A 19,322-nucleotide genomic window follows, 5' to 3' on the forward strand; every position below is an offset into this window, starting at 1 on the left:
CCTGTGATCTTTTCCAGCTGCTGTGGTCAAATCTGCCAAGGCCAGCAGTCCCTCCATTAACCCCTTCAGCCCCCTGCCTCGTGCTCTACAGGCAAACCTCAGCTCTGCTGAGGGTTTCAGCTTCCCCATCCTTGAGAAACAAAGCTGGTCATTCCCCCAGAAGGGATTTATGCTGTTTTAATGACAGCTGTTGGCTGCTCTGTTTCTGTCAAGGTTGTATGTCTCTGTGGTCAGGATGCAGCCCCTCTTGCTAAGCCTGCCCACCTTTCTGCTCTGGAGGGGCTTGTGGGGGCTGAGAAGTATTTTCACTGCAACTGGCCTTGGGTTTCCAGAGAGCACTTTCCAGAGCAATCAGATCTCTTAGAAAATTAATTGATCTGCTTTTATTGGATCACCTGCCTCACCTCCCCAGCTGCTGGTTCCCATGTTCAGGTGTCCCAGAGCCCAGGCAGGGCTGCTGCCATGTCCCCCTGACACAAGGAAGAAATCCAAGGCTCATCTCCACTGACAGCTTCTCACCTGTGAGATTTGATTCCCAGAGGGAGGATGTCACAAATGGATGAACCCCTGAGCTTTGTAACTCACCCAGGCATCTGCCATAAATTTTTCAACTCCATAACTTGGAAATACAGATTATAGATGTGCTGCAGTGATGAGCCAGAAAGAGCATAAAAACTTCCAGCTGAAAAGGGGTACGAAATGGCTCAGAGATGCTGGCACTTCAAATTAATTTTTTTTCATTAAAAAAAGTGAAAAGATGAGCATTACCCAGATGCCCCGGTCCCTGGCATGACACTGGTGGCGTGTAGCATCCCATGGCGTGTGGTCGGGAAGGAAGTGGGGGCTGTGCCTACTTCAGATTTTCATCTTCAGCAAGATGGCAAATCTTATATAAACATGCATGAATCAAAACAGAAGTGCCTGCCTGGCTGCTGGGAAGTGACGCCACCATGACTCATGTCATTCTGTTTAAAACAATCCTCCCCCTCACCTTCTCCCCTCCACAGAGATGCACCTTGGAGGCTTTCAGCACAGAGCCCAGTGATGCTTACCCTCCTCTTCTACCTCCTTACACCACTTTTGGGCCATGGAGTTTCTCAACTGACTTCTCCTGCCACTGGTCTCTGCCAAAGCACTTCTGCAGCTTACTCCAAGTACAACAAACAGCTTTCTTTTCCTGGCTTTTTTTTTTTCCCTTTATTATTTTTTTTTTTTTTTTTACACTCCATAAAAACCACTGCAGGTTTTCTTTCACATTCACGAGATCTCCTGGAAATTATTGCCATTTCCCATACATATTACATATAAAAAAATGAAAAGGTCAACAGACGAAGAGCCGCTCATTCTGAACTCCCTGCAGACATGGAAGCCAATGTGAGCGAGAGAGAAACCGGTTTTCATGGACAAAGGCTGGCTAGAGGTGACCACACAGGCTAAGCAAGCCACAGAACACTAAACAAGACCACTTGACCACACACGATACACATGGGGCACACTTGGGAAGGGACGGAGGAAGAGTTGGCTTGGAGCCGAGCTTGTCAGGTCTTTTTTGGTGTAAAATCCAGCAGTTACAGTGTTATCTGATGGGAAGTAACTCAGATGAGGATTGTGGAGACATTCAAGTATTCTAGGGATGTTCTTTAACAGATGGGAGGATAATAGCTCAGCAGGTAGCCTGATAGCTTCGGTTAAGTTCCCTGCTTTACTTAAAAGCACATCCAGTACAAAGGCAAATGCAGAAGTACAGGAAATGCCACACCTGAATGGATCCACCGTCTGGTTTGGTATCCAGTTACACTGTGGTCAGTGCCTGACACTGCGGAGGCTGGAGCAGGAGAAGGGATTTTCACCTGGTTGTGCAAGAGCGTCCTGGGAAAGGAGCTCCCTCCCGCCACCCCAGCCCCTTGCTCCCTGAAACATGACACAGGAGAGGGGAGGAGGAAAGCCGGAGAAAAAGCAGAACAAATATTCACTCCCACCACCTCTGCAGTTGCAAAGGTGGTGCTTTTCTTTTTGCTTTCTTCCCTGCTGCTGCTGTTTATTGCTTGAAACTTTAAATAAGGGCCTTTTCAAAAATAAGAAGGGAAGGAGATGGGAACTGAGAACATACTAAATGGATTTCTCATTGCTCCCCAGGAATCTGGAAATACAGTAGTGGGTGCACACTGTGGATAAAAACCTAAAAACACACTTTTTTTTTTTAAAAAAAAAGGACAATAAAAGTTCAGAAAACCTGCCACACTTAGAGCACTTGCGTCTTACAGTCACAGCATACGGGAAGTATGACCCACGATAACCGCTCCATCTCAGACTAAGCTGATGAGGTTTCTCTATTGCACGTTCATGAAATGTTCTTGTTGGGGTCACAGTTCGGATCAGAGGACCGCACCAGCTCCGGTCTCCCCAGGGTGTTCAGCAGGACGAAGATGCTGTCATTGGACTGAGTTTCAGCTGGTGAACGGGAGAGTGGATGGGCACAGAACTCAACACTGAGGTAGGAAAGGCGAAACATGAGCCTTCAAAGTTTTTGCCTAACGTCAGTTCTTCTGCAAAGAAAGACACAGCTTCTCTTTTGCATGAGGCGACGGGGGGGCTGGGAGTGGAAGACAAGATCTCCGACTCGTATTGTAGCAACTGGCCCATGAAACCAAAGTTTGGTGAGATCAGGCTCCGGCGCTGCTTGATGTAATCAAAGGCTTCCTCCAGGCGGAGCTTCTTCGTCTTCATGAGATACGCCATGCAGATGGTGGGAGAGCGTGAAATCCCTGCTTCACAGTGCACCAGGATCTTGCCCCCCGTTCGTCTGACATAATCTAGGGGAAAAAAGTCATGGCAGACGTCAGTTGTCGTTGGGGATGGAAAGGACACTGCAACACGCACCCAGCGCTAAGCATGGCACACAGCCAGCCCACCAGCAAGGAGAGGCTTGCTCTTCTGTTGGGTACTACGGGTAACACGGAGATTAAAAGAGAAGTGGGACAAAACCCAGTCTGAAATGAAGCTGAGCTGCAGATGACATTTGGTTTCAGAATCTGTGGATCCTGATTTGGTTCTTTCTGCATTTTTTAGGAAAGTCCTTCCCTGTCTTCTTCCCACGTGCCTATTTCTCTTTTGGAACAACTGACTTTGCAGAGCACTGAGAGACGGAGATCAGGTATCTGGGCAATGTCTGTGTTTGCTGTACCTGCATTTCTCTGCCTGCAGCTCAAAGTGCTGACCCAAGCCCAGCCTGGCCAGCCCTCCCACCATCAGGTCTTTCAAAACCTGCAGGGCTGCCTTCCTCTCATCAGCTTTGCTAGAAAAACAGGACTTTTCTTTAAAGTCCGAACCTAACTCCCTGCTTGGCCAGTTAGCAGCAAACAGTGGTACCAGGAGCTGAGCCCTTGGTGGGTGCCCTTGGGTGGAGAGGCTGAGCTCACTCCCTGGGGCCTCACCACAAAGCACACAAGGGCTGGTAGGCAGTTGTAATTACAGCCTGGTTATAGGATGCTTGGACTTAAGTCAGGATATAAAAGGCTTATGCAAAGCACCCATTTTACACAACAGGAGCCACTGTGGTTACTCACACAACACAATGATTGTTATTAGATTAAAGAGAATGTGCTTAAAATAAGCCCTTTCCACACAAAAATACAGTTCAAAAATAGACATTCTCTGCTCTATTGCCTTGAGCAATATGTTCAAGCTCCAATTTATGGATAACTGCGCTGAGTGTAGTGCTCAGTGAAACAACATAAAGCTGAGCAAGTTATCATTTGCCTGTCTTCGATTGTCTGCCGGGGGACTGGTGCCACCACGACCAGTTATATTTAACCACGGCACAAAATAAGACGTGGATTTGAGTCATCCCCAGCATCTACACCACACGCCCAATTTTAAAAGAAAGTGAAAACTAAAGTCATCCTCAAGATCTGGGAAATTTCCACGTGAGTCAACAGCTATCAGAAGGGGCTGGGGATGGGACAGAAGAGTGCAGTGAATTGGCATTTCCCTGAAAGGTGTGAAAGTCCCTTACCAGGAAGGGGAAGGGCTCAGAGGGCACCCTCAGATCAGGTTTTTGTAATTCTGCCTGCACTGTCAAAGGACTCGAACTCAGCTGAGCGACGAGTCCAGCAAGTCTGTAACTGGGCTTTTATTCTGCTTCTCTCTCAATGTTCCTGGAGAGCAACAGCACTGATTTCAACACCATCTCCACCCAGGCTCGGGCTGCTCCACCCCACTAAACCACCCTCTGCCTCTCAGCGAGGAGCCTCTCCCTTGCGCTGCCTGGCACGGCTGGTGTGCCGCTCACCTGCCCGGCCTAATGCAGGGAGATTTGGGAGGCGATGGCCCAAAGTTTTCTAAAGGCCTCCTCATTTTTTTTGCATTGGGGTATTGGATTAAAGGGTGAGATACCACCGTGATCAAAAGGAGAAATGAAAGGAGCTCTGTGATAAGGGGAGGCTCTGGATTTCTAAGACCTCGGCTTTGGGATATCTCAGCACAGCAAGGCAATACGCTGACTCTGCTTCACCTGGCTTTTACAGGGTCTGGCATGCAAGTCCAAGGAAACAATATGTTTTTTTTTTTTCCTTTACAAAAATCAATAGACTTTGGTGTTATACAACCATGCTTCTTTGCTCCCTGTCATGCTGAAGTTATACCTATGCTTGCTTTGAAAAGAAAATAAAGCTAACCAGCTCGCTTGCCTTATCTGCCTGACAGCAGTCAAGAGGAGGCATTTTCTTTCCTCGGCCTCCCAGCCTGGAGAGAAGGACAGAGACCTTGCTCTGAATGTCCCTCTTCCTTCCTTCCTCACAGAAATCCCTCTGCCAGGAGAGATGCTGGGGAAGGGAGGGAGCTTAAACTTTTGCTGTGACATCTAGGAACATCCAGAAAATAATGTGTCCTTCCCACCAGTATGTGTTTTAAAATAAATGAATTTAAAATACATGAAGATCTGGAAATTTGTTAATTTGGACCTACCGATGAAGTCGATGGCTTCCTGGAAGTGTGAGCTGATGTCTGCAGTGTGACTGTCCTCCACCGGGATCCACTTGTAGCAATACTGGTCTTTGAAGGACTCCGAGCTTTTTCTGGAGACGTTGAGCAGGGCCGTGATGTGCAGGTTGGCGAGAAACTCACACTTGGAAGCGTGATAGGCACTACCAAGGTAGAGAAAAGGCAGGATTTCAACTGGACCGCCCTGGAAGAGAAGGAGCAGAGACATGTAATTCCTTTTCAAGGGTATTTGAGTTTTTATTTTCTTGTCCACATCTGTGAGGTACAAAGTCAGATCCAGCCCACTCATGTGCAGGATGTTTCTGGCTTTCTTTAAAGCGTTGCCCCTCGGGATGCACCCAAAGTGCTTTCATATGTGAGAACCGTTCCCTCTGAGGCTTTACTGAAATACGGGTGAGGCGGGGAGCCACGTCCGAGCAGGGAGGAAGAGGAGGATGGAGGAAGAGGCTGCTTTAGCTCAGCCCAGGGCTCAGCCCCTCTGCTTATGTCTCCAAAGGCAAAGCAAAGCAAGAAAATTGGAGCAAGGCTCCCCGTCGCCCCACACCTCCCTGGGGCGCAGCACCCGCTGCGTCACCCGCCCCAAGATGTCATCTCGGTTTCTCCTTCCTCAGCGCAAGCAAAGGCTGGGCGACGAGACCGCGAAAGAAAAAAAAAAAAGCCACCACCTGACACAAGGGTTTCAGAGATCACAGGTAAATTTCCATGATGCACAAGAGCTGTTGCTGGCCCCCGGCTGTGAGAAATTGGCTTTCCAGCCCCCTGAGCTCCCCGCCCAGCGGGTCCCACGCAGCGGGGACAGCCGGGAGCCGCCTGCGGTGGCAGGACGGAGCCTGGGGCGGGAGGTGCTCCCCGGGGAGCGGAGGGGCATCACCCGGGGCTCCCCCCAGCACCAGGAAACGCGCGCCCCGGCGGAAGCGCCCCGACCGCAGGGTGACATCTCGGAGCACACATATTCCCCAGGCTGGGCGGGCGCGGGGGCGTGACGACTTCCCCCGTGGAAACCCCACTCTCCCTGCCCAAGGGCAGCTCTCAGGAGCCACTGCCTCTTCTCAGAAGTGGCACCGTGACCCTGGGCTGGCCCCCCTCCACCAGCGCCAGAGTCTCAAAGGAGGCACAGGCAAAGTGTGCTCCTTCGTCTGCCGGAAAAATGACACTGCTGGCAGCCTCTCCCTTGCCCATTTTAAGTCTCCTGGGGAGGCGTGAGCCCCTCACGGCTCATTCTGCCCAGCTATGTGATAAAGACGGGTCTCAAATACAGTTTGGGGGCTAGTTTGGGGGATGTTTTTTTCCTCCTTCTGCTGCCAAATTTTGAAGCCAGGTGGAGGTGATGCTGACCAGCAGCACACACAGGACATCTTATTCAACACACAGGCTGCCAACCTGGGCTGCGACGACTTAGTGACAGCCCATGCCAGCACAAGGGCACTCGGCGGGACCCAAGGGGAAGGTGACCTGCCATGGCTGTGACACACACCTGGTCGTAAGCAGGTTTGTGGTTGGCACTCTGCTTCTCACAGTGGCTGGTGAGGTTTCTTTCTGCCTCAGTCCTCTCTGGGGAAATGAGTTTTCCATCCACGCAGCACTCAGGATACTGGGAGTTAAAAGTTTCATATCCCCCTAGGGAAGGGAAAAAACAACAAAAAAAAAACCCAAACCATGAATGTTTGCATTTCCAAAAACTGGTTTAATTAAAGTGGAAGAGAAATGAAACTCAGGCACTTGCAATGCAGTAGGATAGCGCACAGGGATGGGCCCTGGGGGGTTAATGAGGGATAGCGCTCCCCTGGGGAAGCAGGTTTGTTTAAAAGGCTCTGGGTTTGTTTAAAAGGCTTGGGGCACCTGAAGAAAAACCTCTGATACCGCTGACAATTATTAACTTGTCAAAAGCCAGTGAATCCAGATTAAAACTGTTAGCGAATGTAATTGTGTTGAGTCTAGCAACCATTAACTCCAGTACAGCAGGGACTAAACTCCCTCCCCCAGGTTTTATATATGAGCGCTATTCCCAGCGTTTGAGATGGAGATTTCTGTACTCAGTAGTCATCCTCTCTAAATCTGTTGCTATTATATACGTTGCAACAACATAAGAAATGTTTTATTTGCATTTTTGAATGGACATGAGCACGAGAGGGGGATGCTTGCAACTGTGTCATTAATCACCACAATGCAGAAGACAGCGAGGTAATGAAGACAGTCCCACTGAAACCAATCTATTAAATAACAGCTATAAAACTTAATGAAATCCTGTGACAGCATTTGACAACTGAATAGCCCCACATGAGCTATTCTGCATGGTTAAGTACTGCATTCGTTTCATTCAGTGCACTGCTAATGAAAAGGAATTAATCCTATTATTACATTGTTACTCAAAGTTTGTCGTCAGCTAAATTGTGCCTGTTTCCAGGCTGGGAATACACTGCATGGAAGCACACGATCTCCAAAATGAACGTGAATAAGTCAGGTAGCAGAAGCAGCCTGGAAATGTCAGCGGTGTGCCCCGTGTCTGCCACCTGGGCTTTTTCAGAACAAAAATGGATGGCGAAAGCTCCTAACTATCTAGATTCAATAATCCTTTGGAGCGTGGCCCTCAAGTAAACAAGGCTCGGAAAGCAAACCCTCCGATGCGATTCATTCACCTGCGACTGTTTCGCCCTGATAAGCGGTGCCGGTGTGGGTGCCCCGCTGCACAGAAGGGTTTCGAAACAAAGGAAGCGCTGGAGATCTGCGCGGCCACGGGGCCCCCGCCGCCCTCGCTGCCAGGGCGGCCTGGTACAGCTACCTCTGACATTTCAGCCCCGTAACGCCGGTGTCTCATTTGTTTGCAATGTTTGAGCAGATGTGTGCTCAAATTCATGACGTGCTGCTGTCGCCCACTCAGTCCTGCCATGGGGCCCTCGTGTTGCAAGCGGCCGGCATGATCCAAAGCCCACTGAACGTGATGAAAGTCTGTTTTCCATGACGGAGGGCAGGAGGGTGACTTTGCAGTCAGCTGGCACTCAGCACCTGCACCTTTCCTCCTACTCCCCAGCCACATTGAAGCCAACTCACCCCAGAGCTCACGGCACGAAGCAGTGGGTCAAGCAGCCAAGTGACCCTGGAGACCATAAGGGGGGGGTTTGATAAAATGATATCCTTAACAACTGGCAGTGTTAGGGATACAAACACGAGCAGCTCTCCAGACTCTTCTGATCTCCAGCTGCCCTTCATGGGGTGGACTTTTAAGTCCTCTTGTTTTGCATAGCTGACCTTATCTCCCCCCTGCCCCCAACCACTGCCATTGCATAGGAAAAATATGTCCAGTTTATATAAATAGACATTATCCCCATTTACACCCGGCATTGTTGGTTTTACTCTTGAATGAACACAGAAATCTGCCCGAGCCAAATCAGCGCGTGTGTTCGGACAGACACGCATGTCTCATGTCTCTGGGGCAGCTAAGGCATGCAGCTGGTGAATGGTTAATTGCAAGCCTCGGGTATCAGGATATTTGCAGGCTATTCGTACAGTGAGTCATCTTCTCATCCCTTCCTCCAGCAATCTCCTCTCTTCCCCCTCCCCACTCAACCTAGCTTCCCTGAGGTCATTTCTGCAAATACTAGATTGCTCATCACAGAGAGCTGGGCTGCGCTTCGGTTTTAATCAATAAATAATAGAATCCTTGTCAGCACCAAGGGAGGATCCGTTATTTTATCTTTCTGCAAGCTCTTCTTCCCCCGCCACACAACCTCTCTCACCCTGCTGGGGCTGAGCTCACCCAGAATGAAACTGCACCTACACAGATGAAAGATGTGACACACTCAACCCCTAGAAGCCAGAAAGCGAGGGAAGGAACGTGCAACTTGGTGTGCGACTGCTCTGCACCAGCTGCCCTGCCTGGGGCCAGGTCCCCAGGATGCTTGGTGATGTGGTGGGGGTGACCTGCTCATGTCTTATCACTGCGACTTCCACGATGAGACCACCTTAGCCCTTAAGTAGCCAATACCTCCTCCCAGCTCCCCCACACCTAGGGAGAACAGGAACATAAGGGGGGAACCTCAAGGAGGTTTTTTTCCCTGGTGCTGTTACAGCCCATTATTTGCAAGGTCGCTGCTACAGACCCCCGAAGGATGCTTTCTTCTGATCAGTGACCAATGCTTCAGGGTGATTTATATCCCCACTCTCCCAGAGATCTTCCCCCAGACCACAACAGCTTCCTGGGGTCGGTGGCCCCGGTGAATCAGCAATGCTGCCCACTGAGTCACGGCCTCCTCGGGCCACACCGGCTCCGACAGGGAGCTGCGGACTTCGCGGGCCTGATCCTGCAACCCAGAGCACTTCCAGCAAAGCAAAGGGGAATAGCAGCGGGAAAAGGAGGAAACTTTCTCATCTACTAAGGGGGAACCTTTTTAGCCTCAAATCGACAGGCTTTCAAGATAAGACACTCTGCAATACCCAAAAGGTACAAAGCAAAGCCTACATCAAAACCCCACCCCAGACAAACTGCCCACAGCCACAGTCACCACTTCAAAGCATGGGGCTGGTACATGAGGAGAGAAGGACGATCTTGTGGCTAAACGAGCAGGCTCAGAGTCAGCAGAGCTTAATTCAGCCCCTGCTTCGCCACAGAAGACCCACCGTGACCCTGGAGATGTTTCTTCATCCCTACTTTAATGGGGTCCCCAAGGATTTGCCTGGCCCGGCACAGTGCAAGTATCCCTGCCTTGCAGCAGCAGAATTGGTGCTTTTGGGGCGACTGTCAGAGCCCAGGGCAGGCTGGGGGGGCCTCCCTCCCCCTTGGTACCGGGCAATACCCAGGCTGGAGGTGCCTCTGCCCCGGCGGGGATGCCCTCCGGGCACCGTTCGTTATAGGAGGCACAAACTGGGCACATCAGGACAAAACCGAGTGTGATAAAAGGCTTAATAAAAGTGAATTAACCCTGGCCGGTGAGGACGCAGGGACGGAGTTTATTCAAGAAACTATCACCGGGGTTTCTCCTCCATCTGTGACCTCCCCATGGCCTCAGGACATGGCAGGGGGGGTTGTTTGGGAGCTCCTGCCTCGGCGCGGCCCCGCTCCGGGGAGCCCCGCGGCCCCGGCGTGCGGTGCTGCGGGCGGGAGCGGCCCCGGCGGCCGCGGCCCCCTCGGGGGGGATGAAAAAACGGGGAGGGCAAAAGGACAAAGGCGCTGCCAGGAGGAATGGAGGGGAGGGCAGAGAGGGCGGGCTGCTATTTTTTTTAAATCGTTTTATTATCCCCGGGTTACACGGAAGGAAAACAAAGAACTGCAATCAAAGGGCTATAATACACGTGAGGGGAGGAGGTGTTTCTGTCCCCTGACAAGCCCCGGAGTTTCGGCTGTGGGCTTCCCCTGCCAGTCTCGATATGCCCGATGGAGCGATAAACCTCTCCGCCCGGGGTGGGGGAGCGGGCACCGGTCCCCGGGTTTCGGGCGCCCAGCACGGGCCGCCCCGTGTCACCGGGCGGAGAGCGGGGAGCGGTGGCCTCGGCTCTCCTCCTACCCGCGGGGCTGATTTTATTTTCCACGCAGTCCCGATGTCTCTCGCCCCCCTCTCCCTTTGATGATCTGCAACTTTCGCCCTTCTTCCTTAATATTCTTTGCTTTTCATCAGCCTCTTAAACGCGCGGCGGGGGTGAGCGGAAAGGCACTGGGGCTCAGCCCGCAGAGTCTATCCGGGATTTATTTCCAGTGGGTGGAAAAGAAACGAAATCCCGGCGTTACCTCCCTGCCCTCCACCAATAATCAGGTTAACTGCGCGGCGGCGGAGAGGGGACGGGCGCGCCGCCGCTACCCGGGGGGGCTCTGAGGGTCGATCCGCGCCGCTCCCCCGGCCCCTGCCCCCCGGCTCCCCGCCGCCCCTCTCACCTTTCAGGAAGCAGACCCTGGCCCCGGCCTCCGGCAGGCTGGAGAGCAGGGCGTTGAGGACGATCTGGGCCGTGCTGTCCTTCTTCAGCTTCTGCCAGTGCCCCGTGCCCTGGTCCAGCACCACCACGGCAGCCAGGCGGGCGGTCCCCGCCGTCCCCTCGCCGCCGCCGCCGCCCAGCAGCAGCCGGGCGCGGGCCGCCGCGTCGGGGACCACGAAGTGGAGCGGCACGGCCCCGCCGCGGGCCCGCCGCATCACCACCGAGTTGAGGTTGACGTTGAGCGAACCGCGGAGGCAGGAGGCCGAGTAGGACAGGTAGGGCCGGCAGTCCAGCACCAGGCAGCGGGAGGGCTCCTTCCGCAGGAGCTTCCTCAGCTGGCGGCAGTCGAGGGACGTGACTTTCATGCCGGCCGTGGGTCGCGCCCCGCCGCAGCAGGGGCAGGAGCGGGGAGAGCGGCAGGAGGGAGCCCGGTGCTAGCGGGGGAGCCGCGGGGGCTCGGCCAGCGGCAGCGGGACGGGAGGGACGGACGGACAGAGGCACCGCGGCACCGCGCCGAGCCCGGGCAGGGAATCCCGGCCGCCGCCACCGGGCATTTATATGAATGGGAGGCCGGGCCCTGACGACACTGCCCATATAAGGGGAGTGACGCGCCCGCCTTCCAAATATGGGCATCCCCCGCCCCGCGCCGCCCGGCGCCCCGCCCCCTGGCGGGGATCCCCTCCCTCCCTCCCCGGCAGCGGGCGGGGGCCGCGGCCGCGCAGGCAGCGTTAGTCAGGCTGGAGGCAGAGGAAGCTGAAAAACGCCGCAAAAATTCTCCAGTCATCGGCCCGAGGCTCATCCCGGCATCACCGCTCCCCCTCCCCAGCCGGCGAGGGGAGGCGGGAAGCGTGCCGGGGCGGGGGGCGAGGAGGAGGAGGAGGGGGGAAAGGAGGAAGGGCAGCGCTGGGGCAGGTTTCTCACACCAGGTTGCGAAGGGCGTTTCAGTTCCCCTTATTCCCCCTCGCTGTGTATGTCCTCGCCCCCAGCAGAGCCCGAGCGCAGGCAGGCCTGCCTGCACCTGCCTGCAAGGGCACCCCTTGCTCAGGGGATGGGAGCTGCCGGCTCCTAGACCCCCTCGGAAAGCGCTGGCTCCCCTGCCCGGGCCGCAGTGTGCATCAAGGCAGCTCCGGGAGCGATAAGCGCGGGCTGCCTGGGGAACGTCCCCCAGGATGTGGTTACCTGGCCCAAGGTTTACAGCCTGGCAGCGAAGGAGGAAACAAGGAGTAACAGCTTGGGACAAAGCAAGACGTGCCATATCTGCAGAATTAATGAATGCTCTGGAGGGGGGGGTCGGGGGTGGGAGGGCCACCTGCCACAGAAAAATTGCTGGTATGGCTGTTTGGGGGGTCTTATGTCCCTTTCTTTGTGGAAAAAGTCTAGGCTGCAAGACTGTGCCTCAAGGACCTGCAAGACCTACACTACAGACCTCAGGCGGTGCCTGTGTCCAGAAGCTATGTCACTCAGGCACATGGGAATTAGGAAATTTGGTGCTTGCCCTTTCCTTGTAGATAAGTTTTGCAAAGTGACCAAAAAGAGAACTGGAAATCTCCGGAAGAAGTTAGGCAAAAGGATGAACTCCAGCCAAGCTCTTTACAGCCTGGGCAGGTGACAGTGGGGCTCTCTAAGAGCAGGGTGTCATTTCTGCTGATGGTGCCCCGAAAGTATGCTCACCTCACGAGCGGGCAGGAAGCGCCAGCCCTGCCTCGCATTGCCTGCAGCTGAAACAGAGAAGCGCGAAAGAGACTGGGCAAGGAAAATGTTCAAGCTGATTGAAAGAATAGCAACTCCTGGTTTCGGAGCACGTCCTCCTCCTCTTCCTCTTTCAAACCTCCTGCAGCCCCTGGCTGGCTCCTTCTAACCTGCCCCCCCTTGCTCCCCTCCTCTGAGTCAGTCAGGGTATGAGACAGAACAAAAATAGAAATAGCTTGTGGGTAGGGGCAGATGTTCACAGAGCGTCTTAGCGTGGGTGTTGTCTTCACCTGGCCACCACTGTCACAGCAGCCCGGCTCCTTCCCTTCTTCTGCACCCACCCGGGGGGCCGCAGGGCATTGCCGGAGCCACGTGGCTGGGTTAGACGTCCCCACGTGCTGGCGTGGACCCTCCAGAATTGGGTCCCTACCATGAGAAGCATCGCCACGGCCATGCCGAAACCCTTCACATCACCCTATGGGCAGGCTGATTCCTCCCCTTTATTTTTCACGAGGTGGGGAATCTGGCACGGGCAGGGGCGCAGTGACTTACTGCTGCTCACGCAGGGATCCTCTGGCACCGCCTGAGCACAACCTGCCTTTCCTGCCCCCCAGCCCCCAGCTTCAGGAGCCACTTCTTCCTCCCCGAGAAGCAGCCTGACTCCCTTGGGGCTCGGCCCCCAGTAACAGCCCAGCTGGCCAACTGGTCTCAGTGGGGCACAGGGAGGGGAAGAGGGGCTGCGGGCAAATGCTGGCGCACTCCTCCCTCCCGGGAGGAAGGAGGGGGCCAGCGCAGTCACACCAGAGCATCATTTCCTCAGGAAACCCAAGTGAAACGTGGAGGGGTGGGAAAGAGAGTTCCCCCCCCCCCCCCCTTCTGCTGAAGTGCTAGTGTGAAGGAGGGGGCAAATCACACTAGCCCAGAAAATAAACTCTCTGGGGAATACCTGAAGGTTGGCCTGTACTGGCGGCAGGGTGTGTATCACCAGACCTGACCTGCCTCTGACCTTCCTCCTTTAACACACCTAATGCTGAGCATCCAAACAACTGCCTTTCAGTAGATTACAGCTCTGCTTTTGTTTCTTAATAGAGTGAGTCATGACCACCTTTTTATTAGAAGAAAATAACAAGGCTAACAACAGCAGTACTAACGCTTCCTCCGCTGCAGGGTGCTGGACGCAGAGTGTCCCTGACTTCTCTGCCCACCAGCGAAATGACTCGGTTGTACTTGGAAATAGATGAGCAATCGGGGCTGATGCTGTCAGGGCTGTGGGATGGACACGGGCACTTGTCCCCGCCGGAGCAGCGCCTGCATTTGTCAGGTGCTCCCAGCCAGAAAGGAGTAAGGAGCTCGATTGCTGTAAATGGAGAGGGTTGAGTAACTTAAACCACCCTCGGCTTTAGGTAGGAAACTCCCCTCCTCCCTGCAGCACTTTACATCATTCCCACTTAGGTTCTGCTGCATCTTTCTGCTCCTCCTCCCGCTTCCCCTTGATAATCTCCCAGGCTCTTTCGTCCTTTGTCTCGGGCTTTTATCGGGGCTTTCAGATCAGCTGGTCCTTTCCTTTTCTTCCCGGCTGTATTTCCCCTAACCTAGCTCATTCTTCCCTTCTCCCCTCCCCACCTCCTCCGGTCTCTTTGTTTCTGCCTGGTCTCAGTGCTGCAAAGGGAAACTTTCTCCCTGCAGCCGGGGAGGGGTGGCCCCCGCTCCCGGGGCACGGCCGGGCCCCCACCCCGGGGAAAAGCCCCCAGGGCACAGCAGCTGTGGAGCAGCATCCAGCAGGCACTGCTAAACAGCAAAATGCTGCCTTTTGGAGAGAACAAAATTCAAAAGGAACTTTAAAAAGGCACTTAGGTGAATAAATGAATGCCGTTTCTTTGGAGGCAAAAGAGACCGGATCAGCCAAGTTTCTAGAGCTTGAGTTGCCTGAGCTGAGACATGGGACACCCTATGCTGGGTGCTACACGTGTGCTTGTCACCCCAAAGAGTTCACCCCAAACCTCGGCAAGACCAAAGGTGAGAGAAAGCCAGCGAGCTCTGGCTGCTGGAAAGGAGACGGAGGGGAAGGCAGATGAAGGGTCACACAGGAGATCGGTCGGGGCGGTGGTATCTAGAGAGTTACCTAAATGCTGTGGAGTCCTCTGGGGCTTGAGCTGCATTATATCCCTGCCGGGGCACAATCCTGAATCTGCACCCTCCGGTCGGTTGTGAAATGCAAGAAATTTGTCAGACAAAAGCAGAGCACAAGACAGCAGAGAAGATGGGTTGGCATTTCTTTAATGTTATTAAGTTTTCCATAACATCAGTTTCTAATTTTGGAGTGGCTGATGTCAAAACACTTACAGCACAAGCAGTGAGATAAGTTTGTGCCGGTAAATGGAGAGCTGGAAGACAGGTAAATTTATACCCAGGGCTAAGGACAGCCAAGCAGTGGCAATAGGAGACTGTCAAGCTGAGACCTCATCGGTGTCACGACTTGGTCACTCTTGAGACAAAGTCTAACAAACCAGATCAGATCACGAACATTAGCCTCCTTTCAAATTTCTCTCGGTCTCAACAGAATAACCCGTTGCAAAAAGCTGATTCCAGAGGGTGAAAAGCACTGTCAGACACAGACTCTGCGGCAGGACGACCACCCCCCTCACTTTATGGCTCCATAGCTGTGATTTGATGTTGAGCTGGAACCTTTTTTCTTCCCCTAGAAAGCCCATAAAAAGATTAGTAACTGCTTGAGCATTTTCAATAAAAAAGAGTTCATGCATTTTTCACTTTAAATCTACATTCTGTAACAAATCCACAATCATAAGTGACTATTCCCAAAGAATTAGAAAAAAATGCATGCCACAACCTATACAATTAGGAAGAACTGACCGAATTTCAGTTTATTGTGGTCCCAGTGTCTCTCAGAGCTGGTTTATATTCCCAGCTCTGCTGCTGTAAAACAGAATTAAACTAAACGGTGCGTTGGCTTGAATGGGAGTTGTCTGCGCTCAGCACTTCTGAAAATCAGGCTGAAAGGGAATCTCAGACTTACGTCTGATTTTTACCTGACTCATGCCTACGTGACTCCACTGACTGCTGCAAGCTGCTGTCAACAGCTGCTCTCAGGAGTGAAAGAGGAATAAACCAAACCTCCTGTCTCCTTTTAGAAGCCACTGTTCTTTCTGTTCCACTAGCTGTTTACTTACTCCCGCCTGCAGATGGACAGGCAATTTTTAAAACAGGGATTCCAGCTATCTGCACAATCAAGTTTCAATTTCTCCGCTTGCCTGACATGGCCCAGAGCATCACGAGCCATATTGATGGAGCACTTGCCAGACTCAGTTATGAATGTAAAGAACCCATCTTCCCATTTGCAGCCACGTATTATCCCTGGGGTAGCTGCAGTAATTGCTTACATGGGAAAACGATTTGTGTAGTTAGCTGCCTTTAATGTGAGACAAAACCCTTTTGTTCTTTTATCAACGTGCCAGTTCTCATTTGTTCTTTCCTCTTCCTGACACTGTTTCCCCGCACGCATTTCTTTCCTTCTCGTCCTGTCTCTTCCCTTTTCGTGGATGTATTTCCCAGGAACCAGCTCCTCTTCCACACCAGCAGATCCCCCCCCCCCCGATAACAGCCATCATCAGCCCAGCTGGGTTTTCACTCACGTCTCCCGGCTATTCCTGCCCATCGGTACCCAACCAGCCTCTCATGCTGTGAATCCTAGTCCTTGTGTGCGGTTACTGCTTCTTAGACTGTTGGGAGCCATCAAATGACATAAAATATTCTTACACGTGCTGTTCAATTGACTATTAGGACGAATATATCTTGGAGAAACGCTGGTTACTTTGGTCCAGATCTTTTGGAAGCAGGTCTTATCATCGCTGAATCTGATTCCCTCTGCCTTGGTCTTTCTGACTGACTCATTTCTTAAGCACCAGCTTGTTGCCTAGAGGTATAATCACACAACTATAATCCACTGCACAGTGTGTGTTACTATGCCCGCTCCACTGAGAATAAGTACAGCTCCTGGGTACAGAAATGACTTTTTAAGCTCAAAATGGAGCAGCTCATGTTTTTAGCTGGGAATGTTTTGGAGCCATTTCAGTGGGCTACACAGATATAAGCAAATAAAATAAACACATTCAGTAAAAACCATTACACCTCTGTTTTCTATAGCATTGCCAGTAGCAGAAAAACCCCCAGCCCACAGCCCCTGCTTGTTCTCAGGGGTCCTCAGGCACAGCACAGGCAGGGCGACCAGTGGGTCATGATGCAGACTACAAACTCCCTCTCTTACTCCAGTACAAGCATGGCATTGCACATTCCATGCCTGGAAAGCTCTTTACCCTCCTTTGCAAAGAGAAAACAGACAAAAAGTAGATCTGTGCTTTGGTCTACCCTCTGGATGTCACCCCAGATGGTATTTCTGGAGGGTATTGGGTCTGCTGCAGGGTATCTAGAAGGCAGCTGCAGGGCTGGCCAGTGGGGAAAGCGGAAACAGCTGGAGCCGGCGGGCTGGGGGAGGCTGCGGTGACAGCAGCGGCAAACATGCCACCCAGAGCTGCGAAGAGGAAGGAGAGAAACCAGACCTCCTCTTTCACCGGGGGTAACGCAAGAGGTAATGGGCTTAAAGCGTAGGCAGGCACATCTGCTGTAGGTGGAGGGAAGCTTCTCGGCGGCAGAGAGTGCTGGCGCTGGGGTCGTTTGCCACAGCAGGCTGCGGTTCTCCGTCACTCCAAGAACAGGCTGAACAAAAGTCTGTCCGGAAAGACTTATGCAGGGTTGATCCTGCCCCGGGGTAGGGGTGGGCTGGATGACCTTTCAAGGAGTCTTCCTACAAATCCTTGTTTTACAGGCTTGTGTGGATCATGTTCAGGCGCACAAGTCTGTGACTTGGTAACTATCCTGAAATCTATTAAATGTCAAAGTAACCTGAATTAATAACTTGATTAAGTTCTTTCTTTTTACTGAGGGTCCTTTCTGCTGAAGTTGCTCTATGGTTACTTCAAGTGGTGTCTCCTGCCCCTGACATCTGAATCATCCAGAGAAGAAAAAAATAATTTGAATTAAATATTTTTTTTTTTCTCAAAATAAACCTAATGAAATAAACTTGTAAAAGAGAGGAAATAATTTACGTCTTTTATGTTCGTTTCTCCTAGGCTCCTACTTACTTAACCCCATTTAAACTTTGTATCAGCTTATGACATCCGGTGAAAGTACACTACAGCTTATTAAAATTTAAAGCTGTTACTCCAAGGGAAAACACTGAAAGCTCTTTTATGGATTAGCCAAGGCGGCAGGATGTGGCTTCGACTTTGTATCCTTTTGACGGCATAGCCCACTTGAACATCTTTATAAAATAAAACTTCCCCCTTGCTTTCAGCCCATTACAGTTTTCGTTCTGTGCACCAAACCCTTTCGTGCCAGTGGCACTATGTTCCACCCCGTATTTCACAGGCAAAGTAAGAGGGAATCATACGCTAACCCCATAAAATACATATAGCTATAGTTAAGCTGAAATAAATGTGGCAGTAAATACTAACAAAAATGCCGTTCATTTAAAAACAGGAGAGTTAAAAAAATTGGATGATACCTGCTGTCCATTTGCTCACCTTTGTCCTGTAGGAAGGGCATGATCTGAGACCGGCAGGACCTGAGTGATGCTTTGGACTGGTATTATCAAACACACAGCTGAACCAGTGCAGCACCTTGGCTTCTCTTAAGTCAACTTTGTATTGGAAACTCTTCCCAATACAGTGCTGCTGTTTATAGTTCGAGTCTTCGCCACAGTTTCCTACTGGCAGAAAAGAGCCGGTGGGGTGACATAGCTGATTTCCTCTGCAGATATGGCAAACGGCTTGTTGCACAGGAACTCTTGCAACAGAAACTGCCTTGCTGCTAGCTTTGCAAACTGCACCCCCAGCAAGCCCTTGTAGGTAGAGACAAAGTCGTCTTTTATTTAGCTCACATTCCTGGGAAAGGGTGGTCTCCTCTGAGAAAGAGGCTGTTCCAACATGGCCTTACTTTCAAATGAGCTCCTTCAGTTGGTGCTTTGGCTCACAAGTGCAGACAGGCCTTGGGTCCCCATCTCTCCGGTCCCTCAACTTCAAGTGCACTTAATCGCACTTCCTACGACTTCCTCCCCGAGGGCTTGGGGGCCTGGAAGGGGACAGTGTATCAAATTTAAAAAGGGGATTTCCAGGTTTATTAAGACTCTCTTGTTAAATTAAAAAGAAAAAATTTCAAAGCCAGGCCCTTCCCCTAGCGCTTCCTGAGTTCCTCCTGGGAAATGCCCCTTCCGACAGGGACTGCTCACGGTTAAGGATCTCTAGGGCTACCTTATAGCCTACGGCTACCAGATAGTCACATCCTACATCCTGATAAAGCAAGGAACAGCCAGTTCTCCAGAGCAGGAGGAAAACACTAACCCTATAACCTGCTGCTCACTCCATCCCTCCTGCACCCAGTGGGTTCTGCTTCATTTTCCTTTGCTAAGTTATCTGTAGAAAGGTCCTAGATGAGCTGGAGGTCGTCATGCTGGAGGGGCTGGACCATCCTGCCCCATTCCTCCCTCCATCTCTGGGGTGTGGAGTGTAGCCTCTGGCTGAAGATCAGCACGAGGCCGTCACATTTCACACCGCTGCAGATGTTTGTTTGTGAATGTGTGCTGGAGGTCTTAAAAAACATGGCTCTTGGGCTGTGAGCTTTGGCAGTCCTTATTATTCATGAACTGTGAGCAGGGACTT

At 52.1% G+C, this 19,322-nt stretch overlaps 1 protein-coding gene across 1 annotated transcript; it reads right to left on the minus strand.

The window, feature by feature from the left end:
• Nucleotides 1–1,275: 1,275 nt before the first annotated feature.
• DUSP5 (dual specificity phosphatase 5) lies at nucleotides 1,276–11,267 on the minus strand (the record flags this gene model as incomplete). The annotated part of the gene is made up of 4 exons (XM_082309203.1): nucleotides 1,276–2,813; nucleotides 4,966–5,185; nucleotides 6,476–6,618; nucleotides 10,865–11,267. The coding sequence occupies 4 exons, from the start codon at nucleotides 11,265–11,267 to the stop codon at nucleotides 2,413–2,415; spliced, it is 1,167 nt and encodes a 388-aa protein (XP_082165329.1). The 3' UTR covers nucleotides 1,276–2,412.
• Nucleotides 11,268–19,322: the final 8,055 nt, after the last annotated feature.

The sequence above is a fragment of the Platalea leucorodia genome (assembly GCF_965183815.1).
Source record: "Platalea leucorodia genome assembly, chromosome: 4".
NCBI classification, from domain to species: Eukaryota; Metazoa; Chordata; class Aves; order Pelecaniformes; family Threskiornithidae; genus Platalea; species Platalea leucorodia.